General features: G+C 65.4%; 5 protein-coding genes across 5 annotated transcripts in view; 3 read left to right on the top strand and 2 right to left on the bottom strand.

Annotated features, from left to right (window-relative positions):
* Positions 1-584: 584 nt before the first annotated feature.
* LAMTOR1 (late endosomal/lysosomal adaptor, MAPK and MTOR activator 1) lies at positions 585-3,522 on the bottom strand. Its single transcript, XM_080612761.1, has 5 exons — positions 3,390-3,522; positions 2,627-2,772; positions 1,941-2,018; positions 1,695-1,821; positions 585-984 (listed from the first exon to the last, which is right to left on the bottom strand). Exons 1-5 carry the CDS (start codon positions 3,429-3,431, stop codon positions 892-894), a joined length of 486 nt encoding a protein of 161 aa, XP_080468887.1. The 5' UTR covers positions 3,432-3,522; the 3' UTR covers positions 585-891.
* A 3,654-nt stretch (positions 3,523-7,176) lies between these two features.
* On the top strand, positions 7,177-9,842 carry LOC308219084 (transmembrane O-methyltransferase homolog). Its single transcript, XM_080613634.1, has 3 exons — positions 7,177-7,731; positions 8,470-8,666; positions 9,383-9,842. The coding sequence occupies exons 1-3, from the start codon at positions 7,419-7,421 to the stop codon at positions 9,761-9,763; spliced, it is 891 nt and encodes a 296-aa protein (XP_080469760.1). The 5' UTR covers positions 7,177-7,418; the 3' UTR covers positions 9,764-9,842.
* Positions 9,843-9,976: 134 nt separating this feature from the next.
* ANAPC15 (anaphase promoting complex subunit 15) lies at positions 9,977-11,183 on the bottom strand. Its single transcript, XM_080613633.1, has 4 exons — positions 10,966-11,183; positions 10,480-10,539; positions 10,250-10,387; positions 9,977-10,174 (listed from the first exon to the last, which is right to left on the bottom strand). Exons 1-4 carry the CDS (start codon positions 11,083-11,085, stop codon positions 10,127-10,129), a joined length of 366 nt encoding a protein of 121 aa, XP_080469759.1. The 5' UTR covers positions 11,086-11,183; the 3' UTR covers positions 9,977-10,126.
* A 1,336-nt stretch (positions 11,184-12,519) lies between these two features.
* On the top strand, positions 12,520-14,621 carry LOC308219053 (folate receptor gamma-like; the record flags this gene model as incomplete). Its single annotated transcript, XM_080613590.1, has 4 exons — positions 12,520-12,672; positions 12,784-12,972; positions 13,390-13,525; positions 14,338-14,621. The coding sequence occupies 4 exons, from the start codon at positions 12,520-12,522 to the stop codon at positions 14,619-14,621; spliced, it is 762 nt and encodes a 253-aa protein (XP_080469716.1).
* Positions 14,622-15,922: 1,301 nt separating this feature from the next.
* The window catches only part of INPPL1 (inositol polyphosphate phosphatase like 1), a gene marked incomplete at its 5' end in the record, with an annotated part of 18,217 nt that continues 17,791 nt past the window's right edge, over positions 15,923-16,348 (top strand). Inside the window, one exon of the mRNA XM_080613588.1 lies at positions 15,923-16,083. Coding sequence (XP_080469714.1) covers positions 15,923-16,083 — 161 coding nt within the window. The remainder of the gene's footprint in view (positions 16,084-16,348) is intronic.

Here is a 16,348-nt window from a genome sequence, read left to right as displayed (position 1 = left end):
TGGCGATAGGGGGGGGATTCCTGACGGGACGTGAGGGGGCACGGGGGTCCCATGGGGCAAAGGGATACGCGGGGGGGGGGGGGGTCGGAGGCTGTGTGAGGGATGCCAAGGGGGGGGCTGAGGGAGGAGACCATGGGGCACATGTGGGGCCTCCCATGGGGGTCTCAGGCCTACTCGGGGCATGGGGACACACGAAGGATACTGGAGGCTACGGGGGGGGGGGGGGGGTGTATATGGCTGTCAGGGGGCGCTCAGAGACCCACAGTGGGGCTGGGGACATGTGTGGGGCACTGGGGGGGGTCTGTGTATGGGGCCATGTGCCAAGCAGGGGACACCCAGAGACCCACAGTGGGGCTGGGGACATGCATGGGGCCCGGGCCGGGGTCACACACAGACCCCCTGGGGGCAGAAGGGCCCCGCTCTGCTCCACAGCAGATCCTGCCCCAGGGCAGGGGATGCCACCACCCCCAGACGCGTTCTGACCCACAAGGGGGTCGCATGGGGGGGGTCGGGGCTCATCCCTGTGCCCCCCGCCCCGTGTGCCCCCCATTGATGCAGGAAGCAGCAGGAGCAGAGCAGGAGGCGGCCGTGCCTGCGCGCGGGTTTATCAGCTGTGCCCGGGAACAGGTAAAAAACCCAAATCCATGTAAAAACGGGGGGGCAGGGGGGGGCAGAGCCCTCCCCCCCCCCCCGCGCTGACACAGCATTCCGGCAGCATTCCCTTTGTGGTGATCCCTGCGCCAGGCCAAGCACCCCCCACCCCGGAGCAGCGCCGGGAATCCCACTCTGGGGCCGGATCCCAGCGTGGGGAGGGAGGAGGGAAAAGACAACAAAAAAGGGGGAAAATCCAACCCAAAAAGCCCCAAAGCCGGCCCCGCGCGGCCGCGGCGCTCAGGGGATGCCGAACTGCACAACCAGCTCCTCCTTGGCGTCCACCCGGATCTGTGAGAGCGCGCTGAAGGCGTAGGCAGCTATCCGGGACACCTGCGGGACAGAGCCGTTATCCAGGGAAACACCGCGGGAAGCGGGCAGCTCCTTTGGGTTAAAAAGTGGCCAAAAGGGTAAAAATGAGATTTAAAGTCCCCTCATCTCAAACCAGGCCGGGATTCTGGAGCTGCCGCCCCTCGAATCCTGTGCTCAGCTCTGGGCCCCTCACTACAGGAGAGACCTTGAGGGGCTGGAGCGGGGCCAGAGAAGGGCAGCGGAGCTGGTGCAGGGCCTGGAGCCCAAGGGTGATGGGGAAGGGCTGAGGGACCTGGGGGGTTCAGTGTGGAGAAGAGAAGGCTCAGGGGGGACCTGATGGCTCCCTACAAGTGCCTGAGAGGAGGATGGAGCCAGGAGGGGCTGGGCTCTGCTCCCAAGGAACAAGGGATGGGACAAGAGGAACCGGCCTCAAGCTGCACCAGGGCAGGTTTAGATGGAGCTGAGGAACAATTCCTGCCCCAAAGGGTGCTCAGGCATTGGAACAGGCTGCCCAGGGCAGGGCTGCAGGCACCGTCCCTGCAAGGGTTCACACCCTGTGGAGACAAGGCCTCAGTGCCATGGGGCAGTGGTGGCCTTGGGGCAATGGTTGCACCAGATGGACCTGAAGCCCTTCCCCAGCGCCACTGATCCCATGGCTCCACGTCCCAAGCACGTGGCTCTGGGTGCTCAGGGGTGGCACCAGCACCCCCAGACCCCCCCCAGCCCCTCACCTGCTGCAGGTCTGCGAAGGGGACGGGGTCGCTGGCCAGGACCTGGTGGGGTTGGTTGGTGAGAGACGGCAGCGCCGGCGCCTTCTTCCAGTGTGTGAGGCTGGAGCTGAGCATGGCCAGGCGGGTGCTGGGGGCACCGCAGTCAGCACCACCGGCACCCACAGGGTACAGCACAGCACCCCAGGGGGATGGGGGCACCCCAGGGGAATGGGGGCACCCCAGGGGATGGGGAGCACACAGCCCCACCTGTACTGCCGTGCCCGGTCCATGTACTCGTGCTGCTCCATGCCCTGCGAGTCCGCAGCCGACACGTCGATGATGTTGCTGGGGAGCAGCAGGGAGCAGTTCCCATCGTGGGCTCCAGGCTCCCCCCGGGGTCCCCCCCCCCATGGCAGCACCCCAAAATCGACATCTTGGGGATACTTTGAGCTCCATGGGTGAGGCAGAGCCCCCCTGTGTGGGCTGGGGATGGTCCCCATGCATATGGGGATACAGAGCTCCACATTGAGCACCCCAAAATTAGCATCTTGAGGCTGTTACGAGCCCCATGAGCAACCCTGAGTCCCTCCCATATGGGCTGGGGACAGCTCCCATGTCTATGGGGTGACCCCCCCTCCCTAAAGAGGATACAGAGCCCCCCAAACTCCCTCTGCCCCCCGCAAACACCCATTCCATCCCCTCAAATCACAGCGAGGGGCTCCCAGCTCCTGCCCCCAGCCCAGCCCCCCAGCATCACCCCACACCCAGGGGCTCCCTTTGGTGCTCCTGTGGGGCACAAACCAGAGGGAAGGGACATTGGGGGGGGGCACAGGAGCAGTTCCCCCTTCCCTTTGGCACCTCTGGGACCCATTGTGGGGGTGCCCCACAGCCATGGCACCGGGTGCTGGTGGCGCGGGGGGGCTGTGGCAGGGGTGGCAATGGCAGCAGCTCACATGGCGGTCTTGGCGAGGATGGAGGAGAGCATGGCCTGCTCGTCCGTGCGCGCCGAGGGCAGGTTGTGGTAGCTCTGCTCAGCCCCGTTCAGCACCTTGTTGGGGGGGCTGGGGGCCGGCTCCAGCAGCCGCTTCGTCTCCTCCTCCTGCAGGAATGGGGCGGGTCATGAATCATGGAAAGGGGTTGGGGTGAAGGGAGCCTGGGATCCTCCAGTTCCAACCCCTGCCACGGGCAGGAACCCCTTCCACTGGAGCAGCTTGCTCCAAGCCCCTGTGTCCAACCTGGCCTTGAACACTGCCAGGGATGGGGCAGCCACAGCTTCTCTGGGCACCCTGGGCCAGCGCCTCAGCACCCTCACAGGGAAGAGCTTCTGCCTAAGAGCTCATCTCAGTCTCCCCTCGGGCAGGTTCAAGCCATTCCCCTTGGCCTGTCCCTACAGGCCCTTGTCCCAAGCCCCTCTCCAGGTTTCCTGCAGCCCCTTTAGGCACTGGAGCTGCTCTCAGGTCTCCCCAGAGCACAGCAGAGGGGCAGGATCCCCTCCCTGAGCTGCTGCTCACGCTCTGGGGTGCACCCAGCACACGGGGGGGGTCTGGGCTCCAGCGCTCACTGGAGCCGGTTCATGGGGAGCTTCTCCTCACCCAGTCCCTGCACCGCCGGCACCGCAGGGTGGCACCGGCCCCTCCATGTCCCTCCATAGCCCCCCATAACCCGTTATGCTCCCCCATAACCCCCCAAGTCCCCCCGTGCCCCCCAAGCCCTCACCTGCTCCGAGGCCTCGCCCTCGCTGCTGTAGCAGCAGCCCATGGCGACCGCCGGCACCACCACCGGCTCCGGCAGGGGGCGCGCCGCCCCGCTCACGTGACAGCGCCGGACTGACACCCGCCTGGCCCCCGTGACAAAACATTGGGTCACGCGGGGCTCAGCCAGCCAATGAGAGCGCGGGACCGTCCCTTCCTCCTCCTCCTCTTCCTGCTTCCTGCCCCACCCTGACGAAAGGCGCCGCTGGTCACGTGATCGCCTGCCAATCAGATCGCGCGGAGGCGGCAAAACAACGCGCCGGCAGCGCCGTGGGCCGCTAGGGGGCGCGGTCACGTGACGACCGGCCAATCAGCGCGGGGGGGGTTGGGGTCAGGGAGGAGCACCGCGCCGGCCCCGCCCCCGTAGGGCGTCGTCACGTGACCGGTGCCGCGGGCGCGCGCGAGCCGGCGTCACGTGACGTTAAGGGGGTGGGGGAAGGGACGGAGAGAGAAGTTGCGCTCCCGCGTGGGCGGTGTCACGTGGCACGGAACGCGCGTGCGCGGTCACGAGTCCGCGTTTTCCCCAGTGCCACCATTGCCCCTCATTACTCCCCATTGACCCCCATTTACCCTCCCATTGCCCCCATTGACCCCAGTGGCCCCATTGATCCCCCATTGCCCCCATTGACCGCAGTGCCCCCATTGATCTCCCATTGACCCCATTGCCCCCCTTTGCCCCCATTGACCCCAGTGCCCCCATTGATCCCCCCATTGCCCCATTGACCCCATTGACCCCAGTGCCCCCATTGATCCCCCATTGACCCCATTGCCCCCATTGACCCCAGTGCCCCCACTGATCCCCCATGGACCCCAATACCCCCATTGCCCCCAGTTGGCCCCCATTGCCCCCCATTTACCTCATTGACCCCACTGATATAAGGAAAGCAAGTGCCTGGAAAACATAGGGTTAGGACAGTTTGAATTTACCTTAGGTCTAAGATAGAGAGCAAGGTTTGTGCTGTGAGCCTGGGGTGGGATAACGGGATTTAGCACTCAGTAACAAGAGTGAAGCGTTTCACACCGTCCTTCCTGTTCTCAGTTCGTTTGGACACTGCCTCCCGAGCGTCTGCTACCTTGGGATGCTCCTTGTCTGCCCATCCCGTTACAAAGGTCCCACTGCTCTAAATCATAGAATCACAGAATGGTTCGGGTTGGAAAGGACCCTAAGATCATCCAGTTCCAACCCCCTGCCATGGGCAGGGACACCTCACATTAAACCATGGCACCTAAGGCTCTGTCCAACCTGGCCTTGAACACCGCCAGGGATGGAGCATTCACAACCTCCCTGGGCAACCCATTCCAGTGCCTCAGCACCCTCTCAGTAAAGAATTTCTTCCTTAGATCCAATCTAAACTTCCCCTGTTTCAGTTTGAACCCGTTACCCCTTGTCCTGTCACTGCAGTCCCTGATGAAGAGTCCATCCCCAGCATCCTTGTAGCCCCCTTCAGACACTGGAAGCTGCTCTGAGGTCTCCACGCAGCTTCTCTTCTCCAGGCTCAACAGCCTCAATGTTCTCAGCCTGGCTCCATACAGGAGCTGCTCCAGCCCCTGCTCATCCTCGTGGCCTCCTCTGGACTTGTTCCAACAGTTCCATGTCCTTTTTATGCTGAGGACACCAGAACTGCACACAATGCTCCAAGTGAGGTCTCCCGAGAGCAGAGCAGAGGGGCAGGATCACCTCCTTCGACCTGCTGCTCACGCTCCTCTTGATGCAGCCCAGGATACGGTTGCTTTCTGGGCTGCGAGCGCACACTGCAGCCGGCTCATGTTCATTTTCTCATCAACCAACACCCCCAAGTCCTTCTCTGCAGGGCTGCTCTGAATCTCTTCTCTGCCCAACCTGTAGCTGTGCCTGGGATTGCTCCGACCCAGGTGTAGGACCTTGCACTTGGCATGGTTAAACTTCATCAGGTTGGCATCAGCCCACCTCACAAGCGTGTCGAGGTCCCTCTGGATGGCATCCCTTCCCTCCGGCGTATCAACCGAACCACACAGCTTGGTGTCATCGGCAAACTTGCTGAGGGCGCACTCAATCCGTGCCCATGGCACCCACAGAGATGCTGAACCAGGCTTTGCCCGCTGCAGTTCCGGCCGCTTCCAGCTCAGTTGTGGTTACTGCGGCGTCCAACGGTGCCGAGGGTGAGAAGCGCTGCAGCTGCCAGACCCCTGCCCACGACCACCGCAGGGCAGCGCGCAAGGGAGGAGCCCGATGCTAATGAGTGCCTGGGCTAATTAGAATAGCCCCGCCTCCCTCTCGGCACCCTAATGAATATGCATGTCCGTGTAACCAACACCTGCTGCTGAGCCCCTGGGGCCGCGAGTCGGGAGGAGCGTGCCCGCTTCAGGGCTGCCTCTGAGCTGGGGAGTCTGACCCCGTGCTTGGGGGGGTCCTGAACCCTCCTGAGCCCCCCCAGACCCGAACCGCAAACCCGCACCCCCCAAACCCGCACCCCCCAAACCCGCACCCCCCAAACCCTCACCCCTAAACCCGCACCCCCAAACCCTCACCCCCAAACCCGCACCCCCCAAACCCGCACCCCCCAAACCCGCACCCCCAAACCCTCACCCCCAAACCCGCACCCCCCAAACCCGCACCCCCAAACCCGCACCCCCAAACCCGCACCCCCCAAACCCGCACCCCCAAACCCGCACCCCCAAACCCGTACCCCCCAAACCCTCACCCCCAAACCCGTACCCCCAAAACCCTCACCCCCAAACCCGCACCCCCCAAACCCGCACCCCCCAAACCCGCACCCCCAAACCCTCACCCCCAAACCCGCACCCCCCAAACCCGCACCCCCCAAACCCGCACCCCCAAACCCTCACCCCTAAACCCGCACCCCCAAACCCGCACCCCCCAAACCCGCACCCCCCAAACCCGCACCCCCAAACCCGCACCCCCCAAACCCGCACCCCCCAAACCCTCACCCCTAAACCCGCACCCCCCAAACCCGCACCCCCCAAACCCTCACCCCCAAACCCGCACCCCCCAAACCCGCACCCCCCAAACCCGCACCCCCAAACCCGCACCCCCAAACCCGCACCCCCCAAACCCGCACCCTCAAACCCTCACCCCCAAACCCGCACCCCCCAAACCCGCACCCCCCAAACCCGCACCCCCAAACCCTCACCCCCAAACCCGCACCCCCCAAACCCGCACCCCCAAACCCTCACCCCCAAACCCGCACCCCCAAACCCGCACCCCCAAACCCGTACCCCCCAAACCCGCACCCCCAAACCCGTACCCCCCAAACCCGCACCCCCAAACCCGCACCCCCAAACCCGCACCCCCCAAACCCGCACCCCCAAACCCTCACCCCCAAACCCGCACCCCCAAACCCGCACCCCCAAACCCGCACCCCCCCAGCCTGGCCCCCACTCAGCGGTAACCGGAGCTGGAGCTGCGGCTCCATCAATTATTGAGAGAGCGACGGCAGCGCCGGGGCCCAGCACAGAGAGATCCTGATCCTGCTCCTGATCCCTGCTCCTGATCTCAACAGCTCACAGACATCCTGATCCCGATCCTGATCCTGGTCCTGATCCCAGCTCCTTATCCCAGTGTCCAGAGAGCTCCTGCTCTCAGCATCCTGCCCGTTCCCTGCCTCCTGCCTGTCCCTGCCTGTTTGCAGCCGGGGACCAGGTACGTGCTCCCCAGCCCCTTGCTGCACCTGGGGACCCCCAAGCCTCTGGGTGTGGGTGCAGGGGCAGGACATGGGGTGCGGGGTGCAGGCTGGGGGGCACCGGGGGGGGGAGGCTCTGCAGGGGCACAGGGCACTGCAGCTCATGGCACACATGCTGCCTGTGGGGCTGCCTGTGTGAGTGAGGCTGTCTATGGGGCTGTGTTTGCCATGGGGCTGTGTGTCTATGGGGCTGTCTGCTATGGGGCTCTGTGGCTGTGTGTTTGCTATGGGGCTGTTTGCTATAGGGCTGTGTGTTTGCTATGGGGCTGTGTTTGCTATAGGGCTGTGTGTTTGCTGTGGGGCTGTGTGTGTCTATGGGGCTGTATTTGCTATGGGTCCATCTGTGTCTCTCTGCCCTGCACAGCCCCATGGTGTCGGTGGCCATCGCGCTGGCATTCGTGCCGCTGGTGCTGGCGCTGGCGCTGCGCTCCCGGCACTACGCGGCGCTGGTGGCGCGGGTGGCTCTGGGCTGGCTGCGGGACCGGCTCAGCTCCGTGCCGCGGGAGCACCGCGCTCTCCAGTACCTGCTGGCGCACGCGGTGCCCGGCGACCCCCGGCACGTGCTGCTCACCCTCGACCAGTGGAGCCGCCGCTGCGAGCACCTCAGCTGCGTGGGGCCTGACAAAGGTCAGCACCAGCGTGGGCATGGCCCTGTTGGCATGGCCACAGCATCATTGGCATGGCCACAGCATCATTGACATGGTCACAGCATCATTGACATGGTCACGGCATCATTGACATGGTCACGGCATCATTGACGTGGCCACGGCATCATTGACGTGGCCACAGCATCGACATCGTCATGGCATCATTGATGTGGCTGCAGCATCATTGTTATGGCCACAGTACTTTTGGCATGGCCGTGACACTGTTGACATAGCCACAGTACCACTGGCATGGCCATGGCACCACTGACATGGCTGTGACGCCACTGTTGTGGCCACAGCATCACTGGCATGGTTGCGACGCTGTTGGCACAGCCATGGCACTGATGACATGGCCTTGGTACCATTGACATGCACATGGCACCATTGATGTGGCCACGGCATCGTTGACACAGCCGTGGCACCATTGGCATGGCCATCGCATCACTGGCACAACTCTGGCATCATCATGGCCTTGGCACTATTGGCATGGCCACGGCACTGCCACCACAGCCCCATGCCAGGGCCACAGCCCCACAACCACCCCCCCACACCACACGGTGCCACTGGGAAGCCCTGTCCCTGCTGGTCAATGCCCCCATCGCCTGTTCCTGCTGCTGATGGGATCGGCATCACCATCCCCTGTCCCCACTGACGCTGGTGGCCTCATCCTGCGTCCCCATTGATGCCGGCGCCCTGCGCCCTGTCCCCGTTGCTGCAGGGCGTGTGGTGGAGCGGGTGCTGAGCGCGCGGAGCCCGCGGCGGGTGCTGGACCTGGGCACATCCTGCGGGTACGGAGCGGTGCTGCTGGCGCGGGCGCTGCCGCCCGGAGCGCGGCTGCTGACGGTGGAGCGGGACCCGCAGCGAGCGGCCATGGCAGAGAAGGTCATCCGGCTGGCGGGGTTCGATGAGCGCACCGTGAGCACCGGGCTGGGAATGGGATGGGGATGGGATGGGAAGAGGCAGGAGGTCATCTGGCTGGCGGGGTTCGATGAGAGCACCGGGGTGGGAATAGGATGGGAATGGGATGGAGTGGGAATGGGGATGGGCAGTGGACAGGATGGGAATGGGGTAGGGAGGGAACGGGGATGGGAATGGGCAGAAGTCATTCAGCTGGTGGGGTTTGACGAGAGGACTGCAAGCACTTGGGTGGGGATGGGATGGGGATGGGGGGGAATGGGGTGGGAAGGGGCAGGAGAAGTCATTCCACTGGTGGGGTTCAATGAAAGGACTGTGAGCACAGGGATGGGATGGGAATGGGCAGGGGATGGCATGGGAATGGGGCAGGGAGGGGACAGGATGGGAATGGGAGTGCAGATGGTATGGGCATGGGCAGGAGAAGGTAGGAGATGAGGAGGGCACAGGGAAGGAACAGGTATGGAGTGAGGAGGGAATGGGCACAGGATGGTCAAGGAATGGAGAGGGAATGGGCAAGGAATGAGGGGGAATGGACAGGAGATGGGATGGGAATGGGGAGGGAACGGGGAGGGGACAAGTAGGGAGCGGGGAGAAAGTGGGCAGGGAATGGACAGAGGATGGGGAGGGAATGGGATGGGAATGGGGATGGAACCTGCATGGAGCGGGCAGGTGAAGGGCTGGGAGCGGAAGAGGCAGGTCCAGGGGTGCCAGTGCAGGTGGAGCTGATCGTGGGCCCCTCGGAGGAGGTGATCCCGCAGCTGCGGGCCCGGCACGGCCTGGACGCCGCCGACTTCATCCTGATGGAGCACGGGAAGCGCTGCTACGAGCGGGACCTGCGCCTGCTGGAGCGGCACCGGCTGCTGGCGGCGGGCGCCACGGTCCTGGCGGATCACGTCCTGTTCCCGGGAGCGCCGCGCTTCCTGCGCTACGCCAGGAGCTGCGGCCGCTTCCGCTGCCGCCTGCACCGCGCCAGCCTCGAGTACTTCCATGGCATCCCCGACGGCATCGCCGAGCTGCGCTACACCGGCAGGCCCGCAGGTGGGAACACAGCGGGAACGGGGTGGAAACGTGGTGCGAACATGATAGGAAGGTACTAGGAATGTGGTGGGAACACATTGGGAATGGGGTAGGAACGGAGTGGGAACAGGGTGGGAAAACAAAGGAAACGTGGGGAGAACATGATGGGAAGGGACTGGGACTGTGGTGAAAACGCATTAGGAACATGGTGGGAACATACTGGGAATGTGGTGGGTACATGATGGGAATGCACTGGGAAGGTGGTGGCCCCTGGAACTACATCTGGGGGGTGGTTACTTAAAAACAGAGTTTATTTGGGAATGGGAATGGCAGCGCTCCAGCCTGGCTTTGGGTCTCTCCGTGCCCCACAGAGCCCCCCCAGTGCTATGAGGGGCACAGGGACCCCCCCAGTGCTGCTCCAGTTGGGAACGGTCTCAGCACACTCAGATCATCCACTGGTCCTGGTCCTGCTCCGCACCCTCCATGTCCACCTGGGAAGCAGGAATGGGAAGGAGCGGGGGACCCACAGCTTGGGGGTCTCAGCCCCACATCCAGGCCCCCCTCACCTCGTTGATCTCCCCATCGTCAGGGGACTCATTGTAGTCGTTCATCTCGTCCATGTCCTGCATGTCCTCATCGTCCTCCGAGTCCTCCTCGCTGTCCTCATCATCCTCATCATCCTCCTCCTCCTCCTCGTCGTAGTGCTGTGGGGCAGACCCAGTCCCATTCCCAGCTCCCGGTCACCCCATTCCCAGCCCCAGGGCCCCATTCCCGGTGTCCCCATGCCCGGTCCCACCTCAGATGCCGGTTTCCCGATGGGTACCAAGGTGTTGTCCTTCTCGGCGATGCTCTGGAGCTGGGGAGGGATGAGAGGGGGGTGAGCCCCCAAAGCACCCCCCACCCCGGGCAGGGGGGGTTCCATGGGGTGGGGGGCACTGGGGGCCCCATAAGAGTCCCTTGAGTGCCCCCCCCCAAGTCTCCAAGTGCCCCCAATGCCCCCCAAGTGTCCCTTGAGCCCCCCCCAGGGTCCCTTAAGAATCCCCCAGGTCTCCCCAATGCCCCCCCCGGGGCTCCCCCAGCCCCCCCGCTGGGACCGAGCTCAGCCCTAGCCCCAAGCCGTTTAATCCCTAATTAACGCCGTAATTAACGCTCAATGCCCCCCCCCCCCGTGCATTAAATGCCCCCCATTGACAGCCTTGAAGCCTCTTTGACCAAACCCGCGCGGTTTCACCCCAGAACCGGGGCCGCGGCCCCCCCCGGCCCCCCAGCCCGCGGCGCGCACCCAGGCCTGGTGCTGCTGCTCCTGCTGCTGCAGCTCGGTCTCGTCCACGCAGGGCCGGTCCAGGTTGAACCACAGGGACTCGGTGACGCGGGGCAGCAGCGACGGGAACAGCGTGGACATCGCGGGGGGGAACGGGAACGGCACCGGGAGCACCGGGACCGCGGGGGGGGGGCACCGGGACAGGCCGCTGCCCGCCCGGAAGTGCGGCCCACGCAAGGAGCATGCGCGGAAGGGAGGGGCGCGCCTAGCGAGGCCACGCCCACAAGGGGCGGGGAGCAGTGAAGGGGGGAGTGACTGATGGGGAGGGGCGCCCCCTCCCGGCTGGGTATGGGAGTGCCCGGGACACCAATGGGGCACCTGTGACCCCTATGGGGCACTCGTGACCCCTATGGGGTGCCTGTGACGCCAATGGGGTAACTGTGACCCTTATGGGGTAACTGTGACCCCTATGGGGTGCCTGTGACCCCTATGGGACATCCATGACCCCTATGGGGTAACTGTGATCCCTATGGGACACCCGTGACCCCTATGGGGTGCCTGTGACGCCAATGGGGTAACTGTGACCCTTATGGGGTAATTGTGACACCAATGGGGCACCTGTGACCCCTATGGGGCACCCGTGACCCCTATGGGGTAACTGTGACCCCTATGGGTGCCTGTGACACCTATGGGGTGCCTGTGACACCTATGGGGTACCTGTGACACCAGTGGGGTATCTGTGACCCATGGGGGGCAATTGTGACCCCAGCGTGGTGGTACCTGCACCCCCCGAGCATCTGAGACCCCCCCGGGGCATCTGTGAACCACTGGGGGGCATTTGTGACCCCTATGGGGGTGCCTGCCCACCCTGCACATCCGTGACCCCCCCAGGGGCATGTGGAACCGAGGGGGGAGTGTCTCTGACCCCAAGGGGGCATCTGTGACCCATGGAGGGGCATTCGCGACCCCAACAGGGTGGTACCTGCCCCCCCTCGAGCATCTTTTACCCCTCCCAGTGGTACCCGCCGCCCCTCCCGGCCCCCCTGTGCCCCCCCTGGGGACACCTCCCCCCCTCAGGGGCATCGCCAATCCCCTGGGGTGCCCCCTTCCCCCCTGCACCCATGGGGGGACCCCACAGCCGGGTGGGGGGGTCCGATCCTGCCCCTTATGATGGGATCAGGTCATGAGGCCACCCCCAACCCTCCCAATGGGGCCCATCCCGAGCCCCCCCTTGGCCCCCCCATCTCCCCTATGGAGAAGGGAAGGAAAAAACATTCCCGGGTGGATTTTGGCTGCTGCCGGGTCCCACCCGGCGCCGGTAAGACGGAGCAAGGACACGGCAGCACCTGCCCCGCACCGTGCCCCACATCGTGCCCCCCCGTGCCCCACATCGTGCCCCACACGCCGCTGACGTCCCGTGATCGTTGTCCAAGGGTTGCTCCGCACCACGACCTTTGAGATCGCTGCCCCGCGGCACCCGGCACCGGCACCCCCCGAGGTAAGAGCCCGATCCCCCGATCCCTGCCCCGCTCCCGGCGCTGCCCCCACCCCCATGGCCCCGTTCCCGGCAGGACCATGGCGGCGCGGTGGGTGCTGGTGCTGCTCGTGGCCTGGCCGGGTGCCACCGGTGTCACCGGTGCCGCGGTGCAGGACTCGGTGCTCAACACCTGCATGGATGCCAAGCACCACAAGGCAGAGCCGGGCCCCGAGGGGGAGCTCTATGGGCAGGTGGGTCTCTGGTCCCCATCCGGGTCCCCACCGGTCCCCACTGGTTCACGCTCCCGCCGTGGCGCGGCCCCATCCGCACCCGCGGTGCTGAGCCCCGGTGCCGCGGTGCAGTGCTCGCTCTGGAAGGACAACGCCTGCTGCACGGCCAACACCAGCGTGGAGGCCCACCGGGACCAGTCCTACCTGTACGGCTTCAACTGGGACCACTGCGGGGTGATGCCCGCGCGGTGCAAGCGCCACTTCATCCAGGACACGTGCTTGTACGAGTGCTCCCCCAACCTGGGGCCGTGGATTGACCAGGTGGGGGCACGATTCCCCCACAGCCCCCCTGGGGGTGCCCCATAGCTGGGGTGAACTGGGGTGAATGTGATGAACAGGAGTGAACTGGGGTGCACAGGGGTGAATGGGGGTGAATTGGGGTGAACTGGGGTGAATTGGGGTGAACGGGGGTGAATTGGGGTAGAATTGGGATGAACTGGGGTGATCTGGGGTGAACACAGGTGAATAGAATAAACAGGAGTGAACTGGGGTGAATTGGGATGAACTGGGGTGAATGGGGGTGAATTGGGATGAACTGGGATGAACAGGGATGAACTGGGATGAATGGGGTTGAACTGGGATGAACTGGGATGAACAGGGGTGACGGGGGATGGATGGGGGGTGACCAGGGCTGCCCGGGGTGAGCTGGGGGTGCCCGTGGTGCCGGGGGTGCCACAGGCAGACACGAGCTGGAGGCGGCAGCGGATCCTGCACGTGCCCCTGTGCCGGGAGGACTGCGAGCAGTGGTGGGAGGACTGCAAGGACGCCTTCACCTGCAAGGAGAACTGGCACAAGGGCTGGAACTGGACCTCAGGTCAGTGGGGGGGCACAGGGGACACCCCCATCCCATAGCAGGACCCCCACATGGGTCACCACAAGCCTGCGTCCTGCTTCCGTGGTGGCTTTGAAGGGATCTCGGGGGGTTCTCCATGGGTTGGGGGTCTCCATGGTCAAGCCTACATCTTGCTGCAGGCGAGGTGGCTGTGAGGGGATCTTGCAGGGGCTCCCCAAGGGTTAGGGGTCCCCATGGGTTGGGGGTCCCCATGGGTTAGGGGTCTCCATGGGTTACGGGTCTCCATGGGTTGGGGGTCCCCATGGGTTGGGGGTCCCCATGGGTTAGGGGTCTCCATGGGTTACGGGTCTCCATGGGTTAGGGGTCTCCATGGGTGATCCTATGGCTGTGAAGGGGTCTTGGGGCTTAAGGGTCTCCATAAGTTCAGGATCTCCATGGTAAATCCTACACCTTGACACAGATGAGGTGACTGCATCCCACCTCCATGGCGGCTCTGAGGGGGTCTTGGGAGGGTCCCCATGGCTCGAGGTTCTCCATGGGTTGGAAGTCTCTGTGGTCAACCCTATGGCTTTGAGGGGGTCGTAGGTGGGGTCCCCGTGGGTTGAGGATCTCCATGGATTGGGGGTCTCCATGTTCAACCCTACGGCTTTGAGGGGGTCTTGGGGTGGTCCCCATGGGCTGGGGTTCCCATGGGTTGAGTTTCTCCATGACCAACCCACCAAGATCACCACGGACACAACCCCAGTGCCCTGCACGTGAGTGGGGAGGGCGAGCGGGTGCCAATGACCCCCCCCGGCCCCACTGAGCCCTGCGTTGATGCTCTGGCCCCGCAGGTACGAACCGGTGCCCCCGGGGCTCGCTGTGCCGCCGGTTCTCAGCCGTGTTCCCCTCGCCGGCGGCGCTGTGCGAGCTGGTCTGGTCCCATTCGTACCGGTTCAGCGCGCTCAGCCGCGACAGCGGCCGCTGCATCCGGCTCTGGTGGGACCCGGCCGAGGGCAACCCCAACGTCGCCGTTGCCCGGTTCTACGCCAGCGGCGCTGCCCCCCCCGGCCCTTCCCGGCTCCCGGTACCCGCGGTGCTGGGGCTGCTGCTCCCCGCGCTGCGAGGCGTGCTCTGAGCGGCCCCGGACCGTGCCCTTCCCATGGGCACCCCCAAACCGTGGCCCCCATAAGGCGCCCCCAAACCGTGTCCTCCCCAAGGGCATCCCCAACCGTGCCCCCCCCAAACTGTGTCCATGGGCACTTCCAGACTTTGTGTGTGTCCCTACGTGATACCCCCAAACCGCGTGTCCCCCCCATGGGGTACCCCCAAACCGTGTCTGTTCCCCAATGGGATCAGCCCAGCTGTATGTGTCCCTCCCCATGGGATACCCCACACTCTGTGTCCCCCCCATGGGGTACTCCCAGACCGTGTCCCCCCCATAGGGTACCGCCAGGCTGCGTGTCCTCCTCATGGGGCCCCCCCAAACCGTGCCCCCACCATGGGCAGCCCCAAACTGCCTTCCACACAGGTCACTCCAAACGGTGTGTTCCTCCCAATGGGACACCCCAAATTGTGTGCTTCCCCCACGGGAACCCCTTCAGACTGTGTGTCTTTCCCCATGGGATACCCCTAAACTGTGTCTCCCCTCATGGAATCCCCCCGAAGTGTGTCCTTCCCATGGGATACCCCCAAACTGTGTGAGTCTCTCCCCATTGAATAAAGGAAACGCTCCCGCCCCACTTGGAATTGGGGTGCTGTGGGGCTGGGAGGGGGGTGGGAATAGGGAGGGATATGGGGGGGATCCTGCTCCCTTCGGGGGTGAAGCGGGTGTCACCCCATTTATCAGTGCTGGGAAAGGGGGGGGGTCCCTCCAGGGGCCGATACAGGGGGATGGGACCCCAAAGGTGTCTCGGTGCCCGCTGCAGCTCTCGGGGGCGGTCACCCATGTCCGGGGGTCTCACCCTTGGCTCGGTCCCTCCGTTCCGTGCCCCTGCGCCGCTCCCCCTCCCGCCCTTCCCGGTCTCTCTCCCCTCGGTGCTCCCCATCTCCCCGGTGCATCCCCCCCCCCCCGGACCCCATCTCCATCTCCCCCCGGTGCCGCCCCCCCAGTCCCCCTCTCTCGGGGCTCCCCCCTTCCTCCTGGCGCTTTCCTTTGCCCCGGTGCTCCCCCTCTTCCTGCGCTCCCCGCTGACCCTCCCGGGGCTCCCCATCCCATCGGTGCTCCCCCCCCGCTGCTCCCATCGGGGTCCCCCGGGGGCTGCCCCCCTCCGGTCTCTCCCTCCCCCGGTTCCCCTTCCCCCCGCTCCCCGCCCCTCCGCTTCCTCCCCCGGTTCCCTCCGCCCCGAGCTCCCCCCTTTTCCCCGCCCCTCTCCCGGTCCCGCTCCCCCTATTCCCGCCCCCCGCCCGTCCCCGCCCCGGCGCGCTCCCGGTCGGAGCATGGCGGGCGCGGGGGGCGGCGCGGGGCCCCCCCCGGGCTGGTACCACCGGGACCTGAGCCGGGCCGCGGCCGAGGAGCTGCTGGCGCGGGCGGGCCGGGACGGGAGCTTCCTGGTGCGGGACAGCGAGAGCGTCCCCGGGGCCTTCGCGCTGTGCCTGCTGTGAGCGCCGGAACGGGACCGGAACGGGGAGAACGGGGGTGAAAGGGGGGTACCGGGGGTACGCGCGGTGCCTGCTGTGAGCACCGGGAGCGGGGGGATCGGGACCGGGGGTACTGGGGTGAAAGGGGGGAACGCGGGGGAACGGGGGGGACTGGGAACGGGGGTGAAAGAGGGGTACCGGGGGCACGCGCGGTGTCTGCTGTGAGTGTGGGGCGGGGGGAACGGGGGGGTTGGGAGGGGCACCGGGGGGGGGTCTGGGGGACAC

This window comes from Psittacula echo (genome assembly GCF_963264785.1).
Source record: "Psittacula echo genome assembly, chromosome: 3".
Classification (NCBI taxonomy): Eukaryota; Metazoa; Chordata; class Aves; order Psittaciformes; family Psittacidae; genus Psittacula; species Psittacula echo.
This window is presented reverse-complemented; position numbering and strand designations above follow the sequence as displayed.